The sequence below is a fragment of the Sardina pilchardus genome, chromosome 4, assembly GCF_963854185.1.
Source record: "Sardina pilchardus chromosome 4, fSarPil1.1, whole genome shotgun sequence".
NCBI classification, from domain to species: Eukaryota; Metazoa; Chordata; class Actinopteri; order Clupeiformes; family Clupeidae; genus Sardina; species Sardina pilchardus.
In genome coordinates, this window is record NC_084997.1 from 12,838,957 (window position 1) to 12,865,396 (window position 26,440).

General features: G+C 43.4%; 1 protein-coding gene across 1 annotated transcript; it reads left to right on the plus strand.

The window, feature by feature from the left end:
- The first annotated feature begins 6,879 nt into the window (after positions 1-6,879).
- LOC134078344 (transient receptor potential cation channel subfamily M member 2-like) lies at positions 6,880-26,332 on the plus strand. Its single transcript, XM_062534210.1, has 31 exons — positions 6,880-6,963; positions 7,277-7,457; positions 9,590-9,756; positions 10,041-10,221; positions 10,323-10,384; positions 10,652-10,852; positions 11,117-11,219; positions 12,144-12,265; positions 15,656-16,015; positions 16,350-16,427; positions 16,921-17,056; positions 17,563-17,708; positions 17,951-18,063; positions 18,512-18,616; positions 18,762-18,987; positions 19,168-19,307; positions 19,398-19,521; positions 19,633-19,804; positions 20,013-20,193; positions 22,198-22,379; positions 22,625-22,757; positions 23,252-23,333; positions 23,466-23,553; positions 23,663-23,808; positions 24,081-24,133; positions 24,232-24,261; positions 24,344-24,430; positions 24,599-24,677; positions 24,861-24,971; positions 25,259-25,375; positions 25,592-26,332. Exons 1-31 carry the CDS (start codon positions 6,895-6,897, stop codon positions 25,715-25,717), a joined length of 4,101 nt encoding a protein of 1,366 aa, XP_062390194.1. The 5' UTR covers positions 6,880-6,894; the 3' UTR covers positions 25,718-26,332.
- Positions 26,333-26,440: the final 108 nt, after the last annotated feature.

Below are 26,440 nucleotides of genomic sequence, written 5' to 3' on the forward strand. Positions count from 1 at the left end.
ATCTTGAAATTTCACAGTCTGAAAGCCCATTCCATACTCTTTCTGGAGATGTGTTCAATTCATTGGTATAGCGTGTCATACCTCTGTAATGGGGAGATACAATATCATCCAAATTGATTATTTTTCAGTTTTGTGTTACAATACTTCCAACAAAAAAGCAATATAGACACCTCTTAATTACTTTTTCAAAGACAGCTTAAACACTTCTGTAGAGAGATATAACCATTTGTCAAACATTTTGTTTACAAATTGTGTAATGGAGCACCCAATGTGGGGGTTGAAAAAAAATCTGCCATTTTTCTTCTGATTTCACAAGATTGAAACACAGTCAGTATCAATACATACGGCCTATGAATGACTATGTGGAATCTATAGGTAGCAATCATTATTCCCAGAAAATTTGAAGTCTTTAGCTTGAAAACTTTTTGAGATAATGACATCTGAACGTTGCTGCAGATTTAGATGAGGGCGCCAATGTGCCAAAAATCAGAAGGGGGGTACCATGTTCAAAAACGTTTTTCTCTGGATGTATTAGGTATACCAATCTAATATTTTGGCTAAGTCAGTTTAAATGGTTACTCTTCAGGTGGTAAAATTTTGAAGGAAATCTGAGATGGTCAAGCAGAAGGCATTTGTTGAATTGAGGTGGAATGACCCGCCTGCCAAACACGGTTCTTCACTGTGATGTTTTTTTTTGCCCCTTGTTCCACCGAATAAAACGTCACGGTGCTGCCACACCTCGTCCAATAAGACGCCCATCTCCTCCATGGTAAACGACAGTGCCCGCTTGTTTCTTTTGCTGTCAGTTTCTTCTATTCTCACATGCACAGGGCTACATGTATATGCTAATGGACTTGAGTACTACTTGTATACACCTAATGGCACACACACACACACACACTTACACACACACCCGCACCCACACCCCCCCACACAAGATACATGGGTAGCCTATTTGCACCTGTGTGGGGGGACCACGGGGCGCTGTGTGTGACCTAAGCCCTGATAAAGGAGTGCCCTTGCCTGGCATCGATTGATTCAGTTTCAGCACCACCGCGGTGGACAGCTCCCGTTAAGAGCTTCTTAAGAAGCTTCTTTGGCTTGATCTTAAGGTTCTCCTATAAGAAGGCAGTTAAGAACGCGTCTGGGAGACACCCGTATCTTTGCGCTCCTTCTTAGTCAAACCGTTCTTAAGAGCCTTCTTAAGTCCTTAAGAAAGATTGAATCTGGGAAATGCGGCCAATATCTGTGGCTTCACTATTCACTACTCTGTGGCTTCATTATGCCAAAGGTTAGGGCACTCTGTGGGGTGGACCGCACTTTACATGCAATCCTTACATGCAGAGATTTTCGTGGCCTGGCAATAAAGAGGACATTTCCAAATGGGTAAGTGGTATTGGTCCAGATGTCAGTGAATGTTATTGATTAAGTAACATGTTCTTTGTGACTTTGTGCTGATTTAACCATGATTCGAAACATATATCACAGACTCGTAGTCCGATCACTTCTCCGCTACACTACAGCTTGTGTTGATAATGGGGAGACTACTAAAACTTGAATGAGATTCGTGGAGATCTTTCATGAGGCATAGAAACTTCTGAGATGGGATACAGCTAATGGATGGATTCTACTGATTGTACTCTGCTGTATGTAGTTTGCACGGGAGCGTGCCTATGTTCCCACAGCCCTATGTTCCACAATTTCCGGGCTTAATCATCAATTTGCATCAGATTTTATCCCCATTTCTCCCAATTTGGTCACTTACATCCCTAACCCTAACCCAAAACTTAACCCTAACCCTATCTTTTAAATTAGAAAAATCTTGAGAGAACATACTACTGTGGGAATATGGTTGTGGAAACATAGGACTGTGGGAACATAGGGCCTAATTTTCACAATTTTCAGAAAAAAAAAAAAATCTTGGGAACAAAAGGCTGACCCCGTTTGGCACAGCTTCTCCTGAAAGATGAAGTGCTGAGTTTCAGCACAGATCGGCGGCAATCAGATATTTGAGAAAGAGGGAGATTGCCTGCACATTGGTGACAGCATCGTGTGTGTGTGTGTGTGTGTGTGTGTGTGTGTGTGTGTGTGTGTGTGTGTGTCATCCTTGTTGAGATGTATATGGTTCAGTTAGCACTAATTGTTGTGAGAAATGTAGGCTACCACTGTAACTATTGTGCAAATGTTCATTATGATTTGAAAGTGACTGAGAATGTCTGAGAATGTAATTATTTCTGAGTATAACAGAAATATACAGGCCCCAACATGTTGTGCAAAAAGACACCTGTAACATTTCAAAGACACTCTTTTTAAAGATAAAGCATTCAGTATTTTAGCTCTGAATTAGGATCACTCTGGAATGCAGAGGATCAGCTGTATATTATTGACACATTAGCACAGGCTCCAGACACTCACAATCCTCTGCCCTTTACAGCAACACTGACATGGTGGTTAGTTATATTAGTTTGTTAATTGTTAACTTGTTGCCAGTCCAGTCAAATTTGTGGCTGATAATTACAGATAACATATTTTTCACATGTCTATTCTGTCTAGCTCCACCAAGTTGCCCATGTTTCCACCTTCCCACAGTGGTGTATACTCCCAGTACAACTGTGGAAGCGACACTTTTAAGGGCAAGTGCTTCGAGAGGCAGTAATCTGCTATTTACTTTACAGGTGAGAATTCCGGTCCATTCCGTCTTATTGCATGTCTAGTCAGTGTTTATTGAGGGACCAGGTTCAAGGTTGTGGTGACTGAAACATTAACATTGCTGTTATTGCACCTGTTAATTACACAGGTACATCATTTGCTTACAGTGGGAACATGGAAAAGAGTTGTATGTTTGTGTACTGACCATTTTCAGTCATTCATCTCATTCAATCAACATCGACAGTCGCCCAGGCAAGATATCATAAATGTAAAGTCGGTCTTGTAAAAAACAGAATTTGAATGTATCATTTGAATGTGTGAGATATAAGGCATTCATTCCCAAATTCGTCCTGCATCCAGACATGACTCATTTAGTCCCAGGCTGTAAAATGGTGCCAGTAGGCCCACACAGGGAGCATTGTAATAGTGCCAGGGCTAGATCAGTTCAGAGCTAGTGCAGCCAAAACTTCGAGATGGTTATGAAATTGTATTATGTGTTATTGATATACACTATATGGACAGTTATTGGAATGCCTGCCTTTACACTCACAGGAACTTCAATGACATCCCATTCATTCTAATCCATGGGTATTGATATGTAGTCCTCCCTTTGCAGCGTGACAGCGTCCTTTCTTTAGCAAGTATAGCAAAGTTTGAAGGACAAAATTATTATTTCAAATAAAAATGATTATTTCTAACCTTTTGAATGTCTTGACTTGTTTTATTCATTTTGCATCTCATTTGATGAATAAAAGTGTGTTTTCATGGAAAACATGAAATTTGTGGGTGACCCCAAACTTTTGAACGGTAGTGTACATTTTCACTTACATTAGAAAAGTCAAATATCTCACTAACGTTCTGATCCCAGACAGCCTCTGGCGATAAATCACTGATGAACACACACAAGTGATGGAGGACAATAGGGGTGGAGAGCTCATATGACAGTGGCGTGCGGACGTATGCCCATGGGGTGAAACTGGACCCCTCGTGCCTAATTACCTCTCACCTGCCTCAGGTGTACCCTGGCAACGATTACCGTGACGACTGATCCAGGAGTAAGGAACACATGCGTCGGAAGGAAACAAACATGTCACACTCCAACACCTGGGAGAAGCATTTAATTTTTTTTTCATTTCAGTTCCTTTTGTAAACTGCCCGTAGGCAGTACTTTAGGTATGTCCGAATCAATGCAGTCGACTGGAATAAAGGACAATAAAGGACATGAGACATGCCAGTGAAGATCCTAAAGATCGGCTTCAAGACAAGTAAGTGAGAAACTTGAAAGCCTAAAGCGATTTCCACCTCCTCTTCCCGCTGCCTCACCTACAGATAACAGTATGGGTGCTCTCGTATTCAGTCTGCAATTGACCTTTGAACCATTCGGGTTCCAGAATTTTCATGGAGCCTGTTAAATGGGGGCCTCATAGTATTTTGCATGGTAGTGCTAGGTGTATAATTAGCAGGAGAGGGAGGAGCCTCTAGTGTGTTATGTGTTAGAGGAAGTCTGTGCCACTTTGTGGACGATGGCTGAAAGAGATCTGTACAGACCTAATTATGGAGAGAAAAAGGACATATGGTAGGCATGGCTTTCTTACTACTCTACTAGCCTGGCACGTAGTGATATTATGTGTAGGTAGCCTATATAGGTTAAGGCACAGTTGGCTGAGCATAGGGATGTTTATGTTTACCACTATAGTCATTGGGGGGTTGAAGGAGCTATACTGTCTCCCAAGCTGAAACCAGGTAATTGAGAAATATGCTTGTGATGTAAATTACAGTTGCAGCAGTGGCCTATGAAATAGCTACAAGGTCATGCCATAATTCTGTATTTTCCTTGGATTGAAATAAATGTGTACGTAGTATACTCTGTATTAAGTAATACATTCTGAGCTATGAGCCATTTTGAACAGGTAGATCAATTCAGATTAATTAATTATATAACCGTAACTGTAGCATAACATATATACAGTATATATATATATATATATATATATATATATATATATATATGTACTTCAATGATGTAGCATGAACTTGCCACACAGACTACCAGTGTGAAAGGAGGATGAAGATGCAGATGGTAGAGAATCTGGGGACACGAGAATTTTAAATCATAACAGACAGCCCTCAAGATAAAGTGTGGGACGTATTTGGAAAGGTTCTTAAAGAAGATGACAGCAGTGCTGGTTATGTTCTATGCACTTCTTGTGAAGCCATTTCAAAGTGTGACAGCCACAACACAGGCATGACCAACATGGCTCGACACAAATGCTGCGCTGGATGCCCTCCCAGCCTCGATTACTTTTGCAGTGACCACTGGCACAGCATTTTTAGGATAGGCACAAGACCTGATGACAAGTAGCTCAGTAAAAAAATAAAGCTGTTACTTCACCACCTTTGGTCAGCCTAACAGAATTTTATGATCCCACAAAGGCCATGTGTTGCCCATGTAAAACTTTTATCCTACCGCCAGTATAGTGAAAGTGAAACACTTTGCATTTGTGGGCATTTTTATACGGGATTACATGGGTAAAAGGTGCCCGCAGGAATGCATGTTATATGGCATGCAGACAACACACATCCATCTAGCCTATATGTGCATACCCCCCCCCCAAAAAAAAGGTAATTGATCTCAAATCAATGTTTTTACTTCTTTTACCAGAAATGCTGTCTAGATCGGAAAAAGTCCACCCAGATGAGCCAGATATCTTCCAACTGGGCCAAATTGGATTAAGTAATCTCCTATCCAACCTCAGGGTAAGATAACATCATAATAAGATAAGATAACATTCATTTTGCCTTCCATCTTATTAAACATGCAATATAATTGATCTTTGAGACTCCCATTAAATGAAAATACCATTTTATTTGTCCATGTTCCCTTCATTACCCCTTTTCTTACTGGGAGTAAAGGTCAGAAAATTTGCCACATTTCACAATTTGTCATTTGCTTTGACCTCGAGTCATCCAAAAGTTCACTTCAGGTATGCACAAGTGTTCCCCCCGGTAGAGCAAAACATAATGAGAATACATTCAATAGCCGCATATAGAAATATGTACAATACATAATTAACAAAATACAGTACACCACTTAATGGGGATTACAGGACTGTTTCATGAGAGATTGCCAGTAGGTGTGTGTGTGTATGTGTGTGTTTGGGCGTGGGCGTGAGAGAGAGAGAGAGTGTGAGACAGAGAGAGAGAGAGTGAGTGTGAGCTCGCGCACTGCTGCTTGGATTTCAGCCGAGCTCAGCGGCAGCCCCTGTGCTACCGTCTCCTCTATGTGACATCACTGATGCTGCAGCACTGCACAGCACAGAACGGATGCACTGATGCTCTGAGTGTCGGCACAGCAACCTACTGCAGCACTGCTGCCCTGTCGCGCTCCCTCCCTCACTCCATCGCTCTCTACCTCTCTCTCCGTCTCTTTCTTCTCCCTCATTCAACATGGAGGGTGTATGTGAGCCCACTCTGGTGCAGAAGCTGGCTGCCAGCATAGCCAAGGCCCCCAAGTACCTGACTTTTTCCCCTTCCCTGCAGCGCTGCTCTCTCAAGTCCTGGATTAAGGAGAACATCAAGAAGAAGGAGTGCTGCTTCTACGTGCAGACTGAGAGGTGAGTCTGTCCGTCTGTCTGTCAGTCTGTCTGTTCGTCTGGTCTGGTCTGGTGTTGTCTGGTCTGCAGGCTTTGACCTTGTGTATGTTTGGTGGAGAAGTGTCAGGGTCTGATAAAGTTTTTTTTTAGGTGAGAGTGTGTGTGTGCGTGCATGCGTGGCTGTGTGAGCAAAATTGTGGGATGTCATGTCTATTTGCATGTTTGAATGAATCAGGTCGTATGAGGGTGAGGATAAGTCTCTTTTGTTGCTGTATTCTGTAGTGTCCCGATGGGGGGAATTTATGTAAGATCCCCAAAATAGACTTTGATGACTACAGTTACTACAGTTCGGAGGATGTCAGCACTGTTGCAGCCCTGCTGAGAGGCAAATAGTTTTAAACAAGAGACAAGGCAGCACTGTTATGGTGCTAACAGCTATTAGGATTATTTACTCAAAAACCTCTAATTTTGTCAAAAATATTCTATATATATATAAGGACGCCTCCAGAGTATCATTGTCTATTCATACTTTGTTACTGTGGTTTTTGGCAGAGAGGGCTTTTGTAAATGTGGCTACCCCAAAGACCACCATGTGGAGGAGGCCAACAAGCCAGAGAGGTTTCTGGGAGAGTCCTGGGAGGGACAGAAGCACATGCGTGAGGTTCCCACTGATGCCTTTGGAGACATCGACTTTGGAGGACTCGGCCAAAACATGGGAAAGGTGAACACGTTTGCCTGCTTCAGGCTCTGTTTTGTGTGTATTAATTGCACTCCTGACCATTTTCGCCAGTTTTGCATATAAAAAACTAGATTGATAGCATATTTTTCATTTGCCTCATATCATACTCCTTCCAAATAACAGTTTGAAATATGCGTGCTAGTTAAGTTTCTGCAAATCTGTGTGCGAAGTAGCATGCACAAATCCATTAGTTGGTGGGATGTATGAATGAACACACACCTCTCTTTGTGCAGTTATTCATATGTACTGTATGCTGTGTATGTGTGTGTGTGTGTGTGTGCGCGCGCGCATGCAGTATGTACGCGTCTCCTCAGACACCTCCTCCAATGATTTGTACCACCTGATTACGGAGTACTGGAAGCTCCGCCCCCCGAACCTGCTCATCTCGGTCACAGGCGGGGCCAAGAACTTCTACATGAGGACACATCTGAAGCAGAAGTTCCGCAGAGGCCTCATCAAAGTGGCCCAGAGCACAGGTCAGCGCATTCCATTATCAACAGAAGCTTGTATACAGCATTTAATAACACAGCAGGACAACACGCTATATGCCCAGTACCAGTTTCTTGGGGTCACACACAAGTCTTAATCTCTGCAAAATCACTGCATTGTTAGAGCCTTTGACAGCATGAAGACCGTAGTTATACCTACTTAGACATGAAATAGACTTGTCATCACGAGACTATATCATTACTGTACTGACATCATTAGAATGATATTAGAATGACTACTGACATTATTAAAATGACTTACATATAATAATTTATACTTTTTAAATGGCATTTTTGGGGGCCAAGCAGTGAAGGCACCCATAGTGTTTCTATGTTTTCTTCCCTATTATTCTGCCATGGAAGTCTATGGCAGCCCATAGAACCGTCAGATAAAAAGTTGTGAAATGTCATGTTCCATGCCAGAACTTCGAACGCTGTAGCACCAACAGGTCAAAGTTGGACGTACGTTCACACACGTAACCTTTGACCCGTTTGGCCAATTTTTCAAAAATGAGGTATCAAGTGGAATCCTTTGACAAAGCCAAGTTCAACGTACCCTGTCATGATGGATTGTCCGCCATTTTGGATTTAATCAAAAACACTTACAGTAATTTCCTGCATAAAAGCCGCATTGTGTATAAGCCGCAGGACAGTGTTTTATGCAAGCTAAAAGAAACAAAACCATATTAACACCATCTTCGGAACTAAAATTGTTGCCTGTAACAGCCAATCGAAATTTGTGGTGAAGCCACCAAACAGGAAATGAGCTCATAGCAACCCTTGCGTGTATCAAAACCAAACTGAGTACATGCACTTTAGGCCCCATTGGAAGGACGCCTGTAGCTGTTGATATGTTTGGAATTAAAACTTGCTAGTGGTGTCTGGTAATACTGTTGGAGGTCTTTAGGCTGACACAGCCCAACTTGTGACATCAACGTAATTGATTCGGCTGCCACATTGGATTTAATCAAAACCACTAAAACATTTTGCCGGTCACAAAAGGTGTCTGATCTTCAGGCCAAGTCTCACATAGGTCTTGCTTTCTGTAAGGATATCTAAAACCATTCACCCACAACAGCCAATCGTAATTGGCCAAACAGGAAGTGAGCTCATATCTCAGCCAATCTTGGGTTGTTTGATGCGAGATTCCACTAGGGAGTGTGTGAGATGAAAAGGGCAATGTCAGAGAGGTGTTTAAAACGTTTTTATTTTGCCTATGTTCTCTTCAGTTGCACCTGCAAGTGTATGGCCCTACGCACTGTGTACCATCAAGCTACTCAACAACGAGAGAGAACCTTGTTTGTGTGTTCACACCAAATTGGTATATATAACTTTCAAACTCTGTATCCCATTAACTACGTGACAGTAGGCTATTTACAATTTTCTGTAAAGTTATTGAACATGTTATCAACCACACTCACACCCAAACCTTTGTTTGAGCAGGAGAGAGAATATGCTCGCAGGCACGTATTGTTGTTTACTTTTACTCAGCTATCTATATTTGCTGGTTATCGGCACACAATGTCTGTAGAGGGCTGTAACAGAGCGCGCCGCGTCTGTCACGTAAGCGGACGCATTTCCGTCAGTGAGAACAATTGGACCAGAGTTTGTAGTTGAATACGGGACATTACATACATGCATACATACAGGAAATAAAATGAAAGTAAATGTTGCTGAAATGCAGAAACGAAAGAAAGATAGCCTGGGTGTTCTCATCTTGCCTTGCGCGGTAATTTGATTCACGCTGCTAAGGCAGTCTGGAAACTACCACCCTAATTTTTGCCTGAGATAGGGGACCAATCACAGAACAGGGGGGAAAGCAAGACGATGATGAGCTATGCACAGACACATTCGATAGACATCCATAGCGCCCAATGTACGGATCTGGGCATTTTTTCAAATACGAGAAAATGAACGTCTGGTTGCCAGACCACGTGTCATTTGAGAAGTGGTAGGCGCTAGCCAGGCTAACAGCTGATGGTCCCCTATCTCAGTCAAAAATTAGGGCGGTAGTTTCCAGACTGCCTTGGCAGCGTGAATCAAATCACCGCGCAAGGCAGGATAGGAACACCCAGGCTAATCAGTTGTAATAATTATCAGTATTTCTGGTGGTTGGGCAGGTGCCTGGATCATCACCGGGGGCACCCACACTGGGGTGATGAAGCACGTGGGGATGGCCGTCCGTGACTACACCCTCAGTAGCAGTTCTGCCCGGGGGGAGATCGTGGCCATTGGGGTGGCCTCATGGGGCACTGTACACAAACGCCAGTCCCTTGTACACCCTGAGGTATGGACGAAAAAGTGCTAATACATGTATAAGTAAGAATAGTAAGAAACTATCTGCCAATTTCTGTCATTTTTCGCCAGCACCAGTACTGTATGTACTGTAGATGCTGTACATAGCATGCTATACATATGAAATATGTATACATATTATACGCCAAATGTAAACTCTATATAGCACATTTGAACTATGCTGTTACACTTCATGCCACACACATCCATCTGTTTTAATGTCTGCCTGTCTATTTGTTTGTTTGTTTGTTTGTTTATTTGCTCGCCACTCTCAAGGGCTGTTTCCCTGCCCACTACACACTAGACGAGCAGGGCCAGGGTCGGCTCTCCTGCCTGGACAGCAACCACTCGCACTTCCTGCTGGTGGACGATGGTACGCACGGCCACTACGGCGTGGAGATCGACCTGCGCAGCCGCCTGGAGAAGCTCATCTCAGAGAAGCCCCTGGGAAACCAAGGTCAGCTACCTGACACACACACTCACTGTACATGTGCAATATTATTTTGAATTGTGGACACAAATAAAGAAGTAAACTGTGTTTTGATGTGCCTCTTCCAGAAAGTCACGTGAAGATCCCAGTTGTGTGTGTTGTGCTGGACGGAGGGCAGGGCACTCTGAATGTAAGAGCTTCTGTTGCATATGGAATTCATTTACCTTTTAGAGGCATCTAGCATATTGTTTTGGGTCCATTGAGTGTCCCAACAGACCATCTACAACACCATGAGTTACTAATAAAGCTATGCATATTTTTAAATTCAATTAATTCTGATGTGCACTGTAAGTAGGTTTACTGTAAGTATTAATTTCTTTTAAGTATTAATAACTCTTGTTTTGATTGACTGTTTAGACTGTGGGTTTATAGTGTGTCCATCTCTGTGTCCTAACAGACCATCTACAGTGCCATGCTGAATGGCACCCCGTGTGTGGTTCTGGAGGGTTCGGGCCGGATGGCAGACGTGATCGCTAATGTGGCCGGGAAGCCCGTATCGCAGGTCACCCTGGCTCTGATCCAGAGGCACATGAAGAGGTTCTTTGGCCAGGAGTATGAAGGCTTTTCTGAGATCAAGGTCATCGAGTGGGCCAAAAAGGTACAATAGAGCAGAGGAGTCTAGAGTGTCTAGGTGGTCATTTGGTCCCTATTAAAAAGTCTCTCAACATTTTAAAGACACCTTTATACATCAGCAGAGGAAATGTGAAAAATATTCAGTGTGTGTACAGCATGCCATTCAAACTCAGAGCCTTGGAATTGTCTACCTACTACCTCGATTAATCAATGGAGACACTTTACACACACAGTATGCATATCAGCATCAGCATCAGTACACAGACCTAACTCTGAAAGTGTCTCACAGATCCAGGACATTATCAGGATGCCACATCTCCTGACTGTGTTCAGCATGGACGAGGACAAGAACAGCGATGTGGACGTGGCTATCCTCAAGGCCTTCCTGAAAGGTGCCTATCCCCATCTCACCCTGTGCTGCTCTAAGACCTAACGCCTGACTCAGATGTGTATTTTTATCCCAGTACACTTTAACACTGAAATATTATTAAATCACTTCAGCTGTAATAGATGATGCACTTAGAAACTAAATAACAATGTTAGAAAGAGTTTTGGTGTAAAGCTACTCTGACTTGCCTAATGTATAATCCATTGTGGCTTCCATCCTCAAACTGAATTACATGACGATTAGCGATCCAGACATAGTTGAGGGGAAACTGGGAAGCATCACAATGGATGCCCATTACTGTGAATAGCCCTCAGTCGACTGGAAATGGATGTCATGGACGTAGAACCCACTCGCCGTCATCACTTTGTGCATGATTAGCTGTGTTATTGATCTTTTCAACTCAGACACTTCTTGCGGAGTCATCTAGTAGAGGTCCTGTGTAAGATTTGTATGCGCTTCATTTAGTGGAGAATATCTCAACTGTTCTAGACTAATATGACCCCATTGAACAACGTGGGATGTGTGCCAAAATCTCTATCCGGGACGAAAGTCCTGAAAATGACCATGATAGGTGACACTATAAGATCACACTATTATTACACTAGAGGTGAATCTGACTTTTTTCCCCTTTATAGATATCCTTATACATTTCTACCAGATTAATATTCATATTAAGAGAAATATTTTTTGTATTACACATTAAAAAAATGTTTTTAGATATGCAAATGAGGCAATATCTCATTAAATATGCGTACTGTACATACACTCTTGAAGCAACAGCTTTTCTGAGGTGATCATCACAATGTTCTTGTGTGGCAGGGCACCTTTAGAAATAGAATGATTAATTGCAGGCCCACTGACTGTAACACTAATGTAGAGGTGTGTGCCATTTTATGTTAATGTGTGTATAACGTGGGTGTCCCTTCAGCGTCTAGGAGTGAGGAGAATGCGGGGCAGAGGGCCTGGGAGAGGCAGCTGGAGCTGGCCGTGGCCTGGAACCGAGTGGACATTGCTGAGAGCGAGATCTTCACGGAGGAGAGCCAGTGGCAGGTTGGCTTTCCGCACAGTTTGCATGCTAAGAAGCCTAATTTGCAGCGCCTGAAGCAGTTCCAGAGGAGTGCCTGTTAAACACTATTTACATTTCGCCGTTACATTTCAGTTTTTTAGTCTTAAACATTTGCATTGTCATCTTCTTCATGTTCAACCCATGTTTATATTGAAATAGATTAATTTTAAAAAAGCAGCTCTATCCGAGGTCACAGCAGTGGAAATGTGTAATTCTATGTGTGCGCTCCCTGAGATTCTAACACAGAGCCTTGGTGTTGTTCAAACATAACTATGCACATTTGTTTTAAGCTTAATTTGCCTTAAAGGTACACTATGCAAAAATTTTTGCCACATTATCAGTTAATCAATTTGTTTCATACTGTTATATATGATTAAATGAGTCATTACCGGTCAAACATTTTTTTTTCGCCCGCCCTAGTGGTCTGTAGCTGTAGAACCACGCTTGCAATTTCAGGAGCCCTCGGGTCGCATCCATGGTCTAGGAAGTCTTGTGTATCGCGATCATGCTCATGAAAAGGCAGACTGACCGATTGAGGAGTTTTGTAAAATATACACGCTAAAGCTGTAGGGGACCCAGATAGCAAAACTGCACTGGGACGGAACTGGGCCACATGTACCACAACATTCGGCACGGATCTTTATAATGGACCTGATCCGGCGTCCAAACGCACATCGGTCCAAAATTGTTTTGGATCTGTTTGACGGATTTGCGGCAGATATGAACTTGCACTCGTCCAGGTCCGTCCCAGATAGCAAAACACACCTACCACGCCATCCGGCACGGATCTGAATAGTGGACCTGATCCGACGTCCAAACGCACATCGGTCCAAAATGGTTTTGGATCCGTTTAACTGATCTGGTGGCAATAAGGGCTGAGACTGCTCCCAACAAACAAGATAACGTCCCGGCGATGATTCAGAGCTTTTTAAAAAACGTATTTTGTCACTGCGACGCAATAAGAGGAAAATTCGAATTTCAACCCAACTACCTGTTCACCGTTTACCATTTGCGCCATGGAGATTACCCAAGTCAATCTGTCACGAAGCGTGTGGTGATATGTGAGTGAAACAGCTGTCAACGCATGCAGTAATGATTTGCAATTAGGCTTACCGTCTAGCATTTCATTTCACACATTTATTTATCTTACCTGTGGGTTCGACTTGGAGATTGATGATCACGTCCAAATGAATAATAATTTGATTAGTTAGCTGGATAGTTATACCAGGTTAGGTCTAATACTTTCACGACTACGGTGTATTTCCCACCTAATAAATTACTAAGTCAATGGTCATATCTGGTAATGTTGTTGTTCAAAACATCAGTGGAGTAGGTTAGCCTATAAGCTAAAATATCCCAACCACATTGTTTCAAAATTCAAAACTAATATTTGCAATGCATGCTGGGAAGCAAACAAAGCAAACAAACAAGCAAACAAAGTAGGCCTACACAAAACATAATTAAAGTTATCAGAGAATGTCTAGGTTATATTTTATATCTAAACCATGAGGTTTATAAAGTCAAAAAATTGTGATAAGCATCCTTAATTCTTCTGCAAAGTTTTTTATAGTGGTGACCAGTTGGGGATGTTGTGAATGTCTGCTTAAAGTCATATGTGATATGGGACCTTCATTGCAGATCCGTACCACACACAAGAAGCGGACCCATACCACACATAAGAGGCGGAACCGCATTGCAGATCCGTACCACACACAATAGGGCTCGGGCACACGACTTGCATTCTAGGAATATTGCCGCCATGTTGGTAGCGCACTGAACGTGATGTCCATTCATTCAGATGCAGAAGACAAGAAGCAGAAATATAGTATTAGCTGTGCTGTGCCCGCAAAGTTTTCACGTCATGATCCCGAGCCCTATAAGCGGACCCGTACCACACATAAGAGGCGGAACTGTATTGCAGATCCGTACCACACACAGTAAGCGAACCCGTACAGGTCCGCTTCTTGTGTGTTGTACGGATCTGCAATACGGGTCCGCTTATTGTGTGTGGTACGGGTCTGCTTCTTGTGTGTGGCAGAGCCATAGAGAGAGCAGAGAGAGTTGCGACACGCTTTGATGTCGCCGCCACGCGATCAAAAGTTCCAAAAAACCTGCGCTGAATGGCTGAATTCCAGGAGGGTGGGATGTACTTCTAGATGCTGGAAGGTGTAATAAATTAACTCATTAACTACTGACCAAGAGATTGTTCCAAAAGTCCTATAACGAGGAAATAGCCTGGAAAAAGCACTGCCATTTTTTCCTACGGAGGTCTATGGGAGTGTCGCCACTCTGTTTTATCTACCGCTCTGTTGTGTGGTATACGGATCTGCAATTCATGGGTTTCATCAGGTCCCTTTCCACAGGTGTATAAAATGAAGCACCTTGATTATCAATGCAGACTGCATGGTGATTGATACACCTGTGCAAAGGGACCTGATGAAACCCATGAATACGGGTCTGCCTCTTGTGTGTGGTACGGGTCTGCTTCTTGTGTGTGGTACGGATCTGCAATACGGGTCCTTTTATTGTGTGTGTGTGGCACGGGTCCTCTTATTCTGTGTTGTACGGATCTGCAATACGGGTCCGCCTCTTGTGTGTGGTACGGGTCCACTTCTTGTGTGTGGTACGGATCTGCAATATGATTTCGTTTATTGTGTGTGACACGGGTCTGCTTATTCTGTGTTGTACGGATCTGCAATACGGGTCCGCTTATTGTGTGTGGGCCACATCTGGCCCACAGTCAGATACCGTAGGTCCGCTACATACGGATCTAAAGGCTTTCATGCGGATCCGGCCCAAAGGAAATTGCTATCTGGGGAAGCTCGGCAGAGAAATATGCAAGCATAAAACGAGTGAAAACGCCAATCCTGCAACTAATCAACTAATCAGCTTCGGAGTCATTGGAATGGTTATTTGACTTATTTCAGATTGAATGACAGCTGTCTCGCTTCCCCCTAGCGCTTCTGAGCAGAAAAAACATGCATGCAACTTTTGTGCCACCGGGACCGATTGAGGAGTTTTGTAAAATATACACAATAAAGCTGTAGGGGAAGCTCTGCAGAGAAATCTGCAAGCATAAAATGAGTGAAAGCGAAACCAGCAATGAAATCGCCAAACCTGCATAGTTTCCCTTTAAGTGATGGGAACACATCACACATCATATGCTTCAACATTACCAAACAGCATAAAATATTTTTTTTCATCAGAATGCACTTTTTAAAGGAGCCTGGAGAGTATGGAGAGCTCCATAAATTTTTTGTTCCTCTCCCCTCTAAATACTTACTAATATCATGATCATATGAACTTGTGAAGCAGCTGTCTGACAGTAGTCAGCACGACCCCATGGATTTGTTGTCCCTCTTTTCTGCCTGCAGTCCAGCGACCTGCACAAGGCCATGCGCTCGGCCCTGCTGGGCCACAAGTCGGAGTTTGTGCGGCTGCTGCTGGAGAACGGCGTGAACATCCCCCAGTTCCTGTCCAGAGAGGAGATGCTGTGCGAGCTCTACACCAACATGCCCAGCTGCCTCTTCCTGCGCAAGCTGGTCAAGCGCTTGCAGAGCGACAAGGGCCGGCGCTCGCTGGCCAGCCCGTGCCCACGGAGACAGGTGTCGCTAGAGGCTGTGGCCGAGGTGGTGCGCCAGCTACTGGGCAGCTTCACCCAGCCCATCTACTCGTTGCCGCCCTCACACGAGCTCATCAAGATGGCCGACGAGGACCTCGATACCACTATGATTGTAAGTCTGAAGTGTCTGTGGAGATAGATGAAAAATAAGTGTCAATGATGTAATGGATGCACAGTGTATGGATAGAGGTTTGTTATGGGGCCTCTAAAGGGACATGTGCATAGAGTGCTGCTGAGCAACTCTCTGGTGAAAGAAACTGATGTGCACCTGTTTTTTTCTGGTGCAAAAGTTTCTAGTGAGCACGAGAAACCATCTAGTGCACAATAGAAGCTTACAAAAAAATTCTGTGTCCAATTAAAGCAATTTATTTACACATATTCCTTTAGAGGCTCCATAGTTTCTTAATTCTGTATGTCAAAAAGGTGTTAACTGTCTCGTCCCTCAGAGAGACCCTGGGAGAGACCTCTTCCTGTGGGCCGTTGTGCAGAATAACAGAGAGCTGGCCCAGATTGCCTGGGAACAGGTACAGGACAACATAAAACACCACTGTGGCCTTTAAGAGATAACCAACTAAGAGACAATCAATCAAATGACAACTGTCAAATTAATAGTCTTCCTCTGTCATAACAATTTAGATAGTTTAAATTATTCACATGAACTTTGGGAAATTCACTTGTGAGAAAAGGAATCACAATTATGCGTTTGGTGGACGGAAAGTGGAATTTGTTTCAGATTCATCCTGCATAGATATCAGCATTTGTTTTAATTTGCTTATGTATTTGCATAACCCTCATAGGCAAGTATTTTAATGATTAAACTGAAAGGGCACATGCCAGACATGCTTCATAGCATCAATACAGGTACTGCAGTTTATGCAGCATACTGACTTACTGTAGATAAACTATCCCTGCTATCTTTATTGCATACATATTTCATTTCCATCAACCACTTGAGCAGTAACTGAAACTATTGTTCATGTTTGTCACATTAACGGAAACATTGTGCTGTTTTAACAGTGTAGAGACAGCATAGCTGCTGCTTTGGCTGCCAGCAAAATTCTGAAAAAGCTGGCACAGGAGTCCGAGAACGATGACGAAGATGATGCCAATGACATGAAAGAACTTGCCAAGCACTATGAGGAACAGGCCATTGGTAATACCAGCAATATTTTCAGTCTTTTGCCTTTCATGCTAGTAGACTCATGCTACATCCCCACTTTGACATTGTGCTAGTCCTACAAGGGCATTGCTCTTTGGGGAGCTTCCTCTGAGCTGCATGTGTTTTTTTTAGATGTGAAATCTACGTATGACTAATGTAAATGATATGGTTAAGTGCGGTTCATGGGTCTCTGTAATGCAGTTCATTGATATTTCTCAAGGGAACAAAACTCTGAAACAAAAAAGAGGTCATGCTGAATTTGAATGAGGAGCATGACTCAGCTAGTTATGCATTACATCTTCTTTCTATAGAGGGAGTTTTTCTAATCAGTGAATGTAGATAATATCTAAATATAGAACAGCGGTAATTCTCCTATTTCTGTTAGATAATAGAAAGGTCACACTGTTCTTTTCTCTCATTCTCTCTCTTTCTTTTCCTCCTGTCTCTTTGTCTCTCTCTCACACACACACTCTGGTATATGGTACACACCGGTATCCTAGGTGTTTTCAGTGAGTGCCATAGCTGGGATGACCAGCGAGCTCAGAGACTTCTGATCCGAATTTCACCATCTTGGGGCAAGACCACATGTCTGCGTTTGGCACTGGAGGCGGACGACAAGAGCTTTGTGGCTCACTCAGGGGTTCAGGTCTGTTTGTCTTTCAGTGTCTCTCTTTCTATTTCTCTCTCCCTCTCTCTCTCTCTGTGTGTGTGTGTGTGTGTGTGTGTGTTTGGGGTTAATAAAATATTTAAACCATGGCTCTTAACAGAGTTTTGCTTTATTTTTCATTGAAGGATATCATGTAACCTTCACTTTAAAAAAGTAGGGCTTGTGATTCCTGGGTTATCTGTGGCCTTCTGGTCTGACATAAGGCTGTGTTTCTGTCTCAGGCTCTCCTCACCCAGATCTGGTGTGGAGAGCTGGCTGTGGACACCCCTCAGTGGAAGATACTCCTCTGCATGCTGTTCTTCCCAATCATCTACACAGGCTTCATAACCTATAGGTAGATTCAAAGGGAAGCTGTTCTATACATCTGAATAAAACAGCATCACACATCTTCCCAAGCTACAGTGGTTAATCAAACAGTGTTTGCATTCACGTTTATGTACTTTTCACCTAATTGTGATCAACTTTTTCTTATTACAACCTAGTATGGCAAACCCACACTCTTAAATGTGTTGAAAATAACACAACCTGTGTTGATTTTTTAACACATCTCCAGATAGGGACAATACAATTTCTGTTGTTTGTAACACATTGCTTTTGTTATACTGTGTACACTCTTACAACAAATGTGTTGAAAATAACACAACTTGTGTTGTTTTTTAACACATCTCTATGTCCATGTAAGAGTGCAGCAGCTACTTAAATTATGATTGGATAGATGCGATCAAACTGAAAAAACAACCCCAAACCCTGTATATGAACTGATGAGGCCTCTTTATTTCCAGACGTGACGAGGATATTGAGAGGGAGACCCTGAGGACAGAAGAGATGCAGGCCATGGAGTCCGTGACGGGAAGCTCGGCCGATACCAGGATGAAGATCATATTCCGGTGAGAACAAGACGAGCCACATATTCAGAGTCCAAACAAATGTACTCACTTGGGAACTTATCTATGCTCTCATGTGCTGGGACCGATAAGCTATTTGTTTTGTGCTTTTTGCCACCGGAGTTTGTAACCACTTGTACTCCTCCAGCGATCCTCAGGACAGTGACCAGCTGAAGCCACTGAGTTGCCTATCCAGGCTAGGGAGCTTCTACGCAGCCCCACAGGTGAAGTTCTTCTGGAACATCGCCTCCTACTTTGGGTTCCTGTGGCTCTTCTCCATCGTGCTGATGATCGATTTCCAGCCCACGCCGTCATGGAGGGAGTGGCTGCTCTACATCTGGTTGATCTCTTTAGTGTTTGAGGAGGTCAGACAGGTAAGATGTAACCAGGTTGTTTCTTTCTCTCGTGTTGTTTCTTGCTCCTCTTTATGAGTAAATACAATGTCAGCATGGACTCAAACACATAAACTGACAGTATGAATGATCAATATTGTGTACTTAGTCCTGCTATTGATTACTTCTCTCTACTTGTCAATCTTCCTGTGTGCGCTTTAGCTTTTTGATGATCCGGATCGATTTGGGTTCCGAAGGAAAGCCAGGATGTATATTAATGACTTGTGGAACATTCTAGATGTATCCTCCATCCTGCTCTTCATCGCTGGTCTTGCCTGCAGGTTGGATTTGAGTCTCAGACAGTTGATTATTCTGTAATATTGCCTTTAAGTCACAAGGTATCATCTCCGTCACTACCCAGAACTCTTTGCTCTCCCCTACAGGTGGAACAGTAGTGCATTTTACACAGGAAAGGTCATCCTCTGCATCGACTTCATCATCTTCTGTCTGCGACTGATGGCCATCTTCACCATCAGCAGAACCCTGGGCCCAAAAATCATCATTGTCAAAAGGATGGTGGGTTCCATACCTGGCTTAAAATATACAATGGACAAGGCATCCCATCACATTTTTTCTGTCTCTATGTAAGCAGATGGCTCATGTCCACTGCTTTGTCTCTTTCTCCAGATGATGGACCTGTTCTTCTTCATGTTCCTGCTCAGTATCTGGGTGGTGGCCTACGGGGTGGCTAAACAGGGCATTCTGATCCACAACGAGGAGAGACTGGACTGGATCATCAGAGGAGCTGTGTATGAGCCCTACCTCATCATATTCGGCAATGTTCCAACCAACATCGACAGTGAGTCATATTCAGATGTAATTAAACACAGTTAAGGAGAATGTTGCAAAGGAAAGTGTATGCAGAGGAATGGATAACATAGCTAGGCTGTGCATTCATCGAGTGAAATTACTACACATGTACAATTTTTCTTTTTACAAATATACATATGTTAAACATGTTCAAAATGTTCAATGATACATGTACAAAATGCACCCTAACCATCTAGATACTGAGTTTGACAACTCCACCTGCACCGTGGATGGCTCTGACCCTATGCAACCAAAATGCCCTGTGCTCAATGCCAACCAAATGCCAGCCTTTCCTGAGTGGCTGACAATCATCATGCTGTGTGTTTACCTACTCTTTGCCAACATCCTGCTCCTCAACCTCCTCATTGCCATCTTCAAGTGAGTTCACTCTATTGAAAACATCTGCTCCCCACTTCTCAACCTGAACCACACTGCACACACTACACACATTCTCTGTTGGTAGGCTCTTTACAGCCTGTGGTATTATGTCCTTGAAGGATTTAGCGCATGAGCAAATTTCTGCCAAGGATTCCCGGGACACTGAAAGACCGGGGTGCATGAAACTTGGAGGACCACCTTTTTTTTTATATGTCGGTCTTAAAGGGTCAACCCATCTCATAACCACTCATTTCATGTATAGCGCCACCTAGTTAATCACAAAAAATGAGGTGTTGTAATCGCAGGTACAGTATCTCTGACCTGACATGGTCAAAACTGCAAGAAATTGGAAGTGTAGGATACTAGGATCAGTATGACACCCTCTGAATCACCTCAACAGGAGCAGTCTTCAGTGCCTGTTTGGAGTTGTTTGTGTCTGCAGGTTTGGCCTGGGCATCCTCCATGGCACCAAGCAGCTGCTGTTTCTTGGTTTCATCCAGACTTTTGGGCTTGACCACCTGGCTGTCCTTCGAACCACTGGTGCCTAGTTGCTGGGGCTCAATCTTGATGTTTGCCTGGCCAGCCTGTGCCTGCTGGCTCTCCTGGGCTGGGGGTTTTACCATTGGGGCTAGTCTGTACCGGCTGACTTGCAGCTCCTCAAATGATGGCCACTGCAGGATGCTGATGAGCTGAGCTAGATCACTTGGTGCTGGCACTGAGTCGAAGGGCACATGGGTTCATGCTGTAAGTCTGTTGCCTCCATCGGCATCAAGGGTTTTCGTAGATATGGATCAGGGGGAATAGAGGTGCCATGAGGTAGGCCTCTGTTGTTCACCAACCTGAAGGGTGCCTGCACCTGTGACTTGAAAGGCACAGCAGTGGCATGCAGCTGCCTCTTAAAATTGCAATGAAAGCACGCACATCCAATTTTAAAAAAGGGAGCAGGACAAAAAGGCAAGTACTAAAGCAAGAGAAAAGTTCGCTGCAACCAAAGTTATACTCCCATTCCCTTTCCCCTTTATTTAAAGACTGTGACGTTTCAGGGCTGTGAGCCCTTCCTCTTGGCATCCACATGATGGGGGGCTTGGTTTTGTGGACCAGAGGGCACAGGGACACTATACTGTGGGCCTGCACCACCCATAGCCATAAGGGGTGCTTGCAGCTGTGGTGGTGGCACTGGATTGAAGGGCACAGTGGTGCCATACTGTAAGCCTGTTGCATCCATCGGCATCAAGGGTGTTTGTAGATATGGAGCAGAGGATACAGAGGTGCCACGAGGTAGGCCTCTTTTGTTCACCAACCTGAAGGCTGCCTACAGCTGTGGGTTGAAAGGCACAGCAGTGGCGGGCAGCTGCCTCTTGGCATCCACATACTGTCCTTGATGGGGGGCTTGGTTGTGTGGACCAGAGGGCACAGGGACACTATACTGTGGGCCTGCACCACCCATAGCCTCAAGGGGCACTTGTTGCTGTGGATGGAAGGTCACAGAGGTGCCACGCTGTTGACCACTAGGATCCACATCACAGGGCCTTGTGGCCAGGGTTTGAAGGCTACAGCTCCATCCTGGAGAGTCATCCCATGATATCCCTTAAGGGGGCTAGGGTAGAAGACTGGGTTCTTGGTGACATGCAGGAGCTGCGGCAGATCAGTGGGGTTTCCAAATGGTCCATGCTTTTGCTGAGGCTGATATCCATAGTGCTCTGGCCAAATTACATTTGCTGCTGCTAGGGGCGTCTAGATTTCTAGGCTAGGCACCTAAGGCATGTTGGATCGGAAACCAGCATATATCTTAGCAAGTTTTGCTCTTGATAGGTGGAGTCTATAGCAGATCTTAAACTGCAGTACCCATGTCTGATACATATGGAAATTGAAGGATTTAATTTAATTAAAACATTGTATATTGATAGTATTGATGTAATGACATATATTTCTATAAGTAAATGGTATACATCGCTGCCTGTCTCACACAGATTCATGGGACTTTGACTGTTTCTGTTTCAACAGCTACACATTTCAGGAGGTGCAGGATAACACCGACACAATCTGGAAGTTCCAGAGGTATGAGCTGATTAAGGAGTACCACAGTCGCCCGGCTGCACCCCCTCCCTTCATCCTCCTCAGCCACTTCTTCCTCCTGCTCAGGCGCTTCGTGTTGCGCCTTCGACCCCAGAAGCACAAGCAGTTCAGTGAGTGCAACGGTCACCTGATAACTTTATCAACCAATCAGATGCTTTTATGTACAGCTACGTATAGTAGACTTCAAACAAAACGTTATTTCACTTTTGATGACCCAAAACACTTCGTAAGTAATTTTTCTACCTTAGCATCCATGCATACCTACCGTAAAATCTAGGACTACACCAAAGCCATTGCCAACTGAACATGAACCCATGCAAAACAGAAAGGCTGACTTGTGTCTAATTCTGTGCAGGGCAGCGTTTGTCTAAAACTGAGGAGGAGGAGTTGATGTCATGGGAGGCTTTCATGAAGGACAACTATGTGGCCACCCAGCGCCAGGAGAGGAGTGAGACCACCGAGCGTCGCATCCAGGACACGGCTGACCGGTAAGGCTCCTACAGAACAAAGCAGAGAAATGCTTTCTGGACACTGGTAATCCACACAGACAACAAAGAGATAGAGCTACAGGTATTCTTCTAGCATAACTCCATATTCGTATTAGTCATGCCACTTGATCAAAACATCATGCATTTGCATGTGCATGTGTGAGTGTGATCACATCCTATTAGTGAAAGGAGAATGGGAAAGTATGCGTGGGTGTGTTTGTAAGTCTGTGTGTGTGTGTGTGTGTGTGTGTGTGTGTGTGTGTGTGGCTGTCTAACAACATGTGACACATCTGATAGACATTAGAGAGTGACCTACTTCATATGTATAAAAAGAACTACTACTGCGAACCCTACAGAGCATCCCTCATTCAATCTCTTGTTGCACCTTCACAACTACATTCTAATGTGTTGTACAAGGACATCAGGATAAATGACTCGATCTTTCAGTGAATGCCCAGCAGTCCTCAGATGAATTGTTGTGGCTTGTTCCACAGGGTTGGCTTCATGTCAGAGCTGCTGGAGAGAGAGCACGACCGGGGTACCACGGCAAAGCGACTGGCTCAGCTGGAGGAACAGGTTCAGAGCAGTTCATTCTCTTTCCTTTTCCTCAGAATAGATACAGTAAATAACCAAACAAAAGGGTGAATAGTGCATGTCTCCACAGGCCATGAATTGTGTTCCAACTTTCCAATGTTCCTCGTATTGCAGGTCTCCCAGTCCGCTAAAGCACTGAAATGGATCATGGACACCCTGAAAGCTCAAGGTTACCAATCTAAAGAGGAAGCGCCTTCCATGTGTGAGTGAAGTGGCTTTAGACTGCCCTTCTTCCCAGATCAAATACACAACTAACTGGAGTCCGTAGGTAAAGTCCCTCTCCTCATCAGCATCCTCTGTTACCTCCACAGCCAAGAGCACAGAGAGTGAAGGAGATGAGCATGAGATTGATGGTGATCCAGAGAAGAGACAGTACCACTTCCACGCCCGCAGTTTCCTCTACCCGGGCACCAACAACAAGCGCTTCCCTGTGCCTGAGGAAAAAGTGCCTTGGGAGGTGCCTGATTAACATTCCGTAACACTGTAAAGGTTATGACAACTGAGCTAGGCATTTATATTAAATTATAAATAAAGGTTATAGGAGTGGAATAGGAATATAATTTGCATTGTAACCTTTTAGAAAACTCCTCTGGTTAGACATTAACATTTAAATTGAGGTTCTGTGAAACATGATAACATCTGACTTTTTCTCTGAATGTGAATGTGTCATTTTATGAAGGGCATCTTCATGTTGATGCTTGTGATTACCCCGTTTCTCTATCTCTCCAGGTTGACTTCACGCCATACATTGCTGAAGTCTACAATGCAGAGCCAATCAATGAGTAGGTTCAAATTGAGTCTTGATGCACCCATACAGTAAGTCAAAACTAACAAATATTTGCTTGACATCCCTTTATGATATGGCTTTTCACTTTCACAGAGCAGAACAGCTGACCTTAGACAATTACAAGTGAGTAGATTTCATTTATTTCTATTGCTTTCCTGTCCCGTTCCTCCTGCGTGTTCTCACATATCACCAATTTATTTGACAGGAACCCAGGGGGGCGCACAGGGATAAGGGGGAGAGGAGCCCTGCAGAGTCTGGGCCCAAATCCCATTCTTGACCCTGTTCTAACTCAGTGAGTTCAACAAATGAATAACATTGACATGTTAATCCCAAAAATTGAGATCAAAATCTGAGATTCAGGATGATTTTTTTTTTTTCAAATTAGATTAAGGTATTCAGGTTATCTAGAGTTTGAGGAAGTACTTTCAGCAATTTATTTACAAACTGTGTATTTCTGTAGCTGGCAAGACAAAGACCATTCAGTTCTTCAGTTCTTAGCTGTCTGGAATGAGGCCGAACGATACTGGTCAATGCCAGGGGTAAGAACATTTTAAACTCTTTACGATGCTTAGACAATTGCAACTCATTGAATTATCATTGTGCTACACCCTGGGGAATACTGTAAAGTGTTATGTGTTTACTAGCTTAAATAAATATTTTAAGGTTTCTGTTTGGAAAGTTGTACTGGGGGAGTCAGTGCTTCATATTGTATCTTCTTACAGGGTGCTTTAAAAACAGGGGAGCCCCTTCCAAGCAGGCTGAAAAAACTCCTCGGGGATAAGCTGTATCAGAGAATCAAAGCCAAGCTAGGAGATGGCAGCCGGCATAACACAGTAAAGTTACCCATTACTATAATAGCAATGTTTTTGTATGATAACGGCCATGTGAATGTTTTTGCCAATTATTGTTGTTGGAAAAATTGGATTTCAAATGTGTGACTGTGATTGTGTTTCACAAGCGATAAAGGTCTTCAGCCAGATTAAATAAATAAAATGTCCAGCTGGTCTAGTCAGGTGCAATGTGAGACGTGTCAAAAAGTAATTGACGGAATTGGACTGGGAGTTTTATTTGTCCATATGACCAAATTGGACCTTTAACTTTTTCTCTTTGTGTTGTCCAGGTGTATGAGGGATATGCTGATGACCCTAGGAACACAGATAATGCTTGGATTGAAACCACTGTTCTCAACATTCACTTGGACAGTACTGGGTCCCTCATGAATGATCTGAACCGCACGGTACATTATTTTAGCTTTCTTTTTTTAACCAGTTATACACTTTTTGAGTTGGAATGATCTGGAATGATTTAAAACATTGCTATGAAATATAGATATATAAAAAAAACATATTTATTTTTCTCTTTCTCACTCATTCTCTCACACACAAACACACAATGTCAGAAAGATTTTGAGACCGATATAACTGACTCCTTTTCCTTTCCTTCAATCCACCAGGTAGCCGCCAGTCAAATGTTATCTGAACGGATTCAGTGGAGGGAAGTCAGTAGCAAGACCCCAGTGTACACATACCAAAGAGAAGCCCTCCGATTAGTTGCCAAGCTCCACCAGACTCAGTTCTGATTTGCACAAGCCCAGAATATGGAACATTTTAAGACAATCACAAGCACTCTTGACTTTGCTTATGGAAAGCACTGCTGACACATTTGCACTTCAGTAACAAAGTCAATGCTGTCTCCACACATATAAAAAAGAATGCTATTTTGTACATTTACACAGTAACATGTAGAAATGTTGAATGTATATTGTGAATGTGGATATGCATAATGTTTTAGTAACTGATACACAGAGAGCCGGATAAAGCAAATTTTCAATGAGACACCTAATATGCTTTAGGCCACTTTGCGTACACAGATGAAGGCTGTTCGTACACAATACATCCAGGCTTTAAATATACCGTACCTAACCTAAGGTCTTCCCTTGGTGTAACATAATCAGTATAAACCTGCCTACACAGTGTGCACAGCCTACTTTTTGAACACACATATCGACCTTAGATAGCACAAAGACAATATACAGTCTTTTTCTGTTGGTCGATGTCATAGGCCTAAACTCCAGCATACTCCTGTATATCTAATTAAAGTCACATAAAAAGGGTCTAAACTGTTTGTCTACATTTTCTCTTTTTCTGGCCTAAATCCTGGAGACAAGGTTACAGAATGGATGGAATTGTCAAGCGGTCTAGCCTCCTATGATATGAAGGATTGGCCTCTATGGCCTAATCATTTAAGGTATAGGCCAGTAGTATCTTGTAGCCTCACAACTGGGGAAATTGGTTTCAGCATG

Excerpts from the sequence above, each read along its gene's own strand:
- LOC134078344 (XM_062534210.1), top strand. The coding sequence starts at position 6,895 with ATGCGTGAGGTTCCCACTGATGCCTTTGGAGACATCGACTTTGGAGGA. Across the intron at positions 16,016-16,349 it reads ACCTCGATACCACTATGATT|AGAGACCCTGGGAGAGACCT; the intron begins GTAAGTCTGAAG and ends CTCGTCCCTCAG. Across the intron at positions 22,758-23,251 it reads ATCCAGGACACGGCTGACCG|GGTTGGCTTCATGTCAGAGC; the intron begins GTAAGGCTCCTA and ends CTTGTTCCACAG.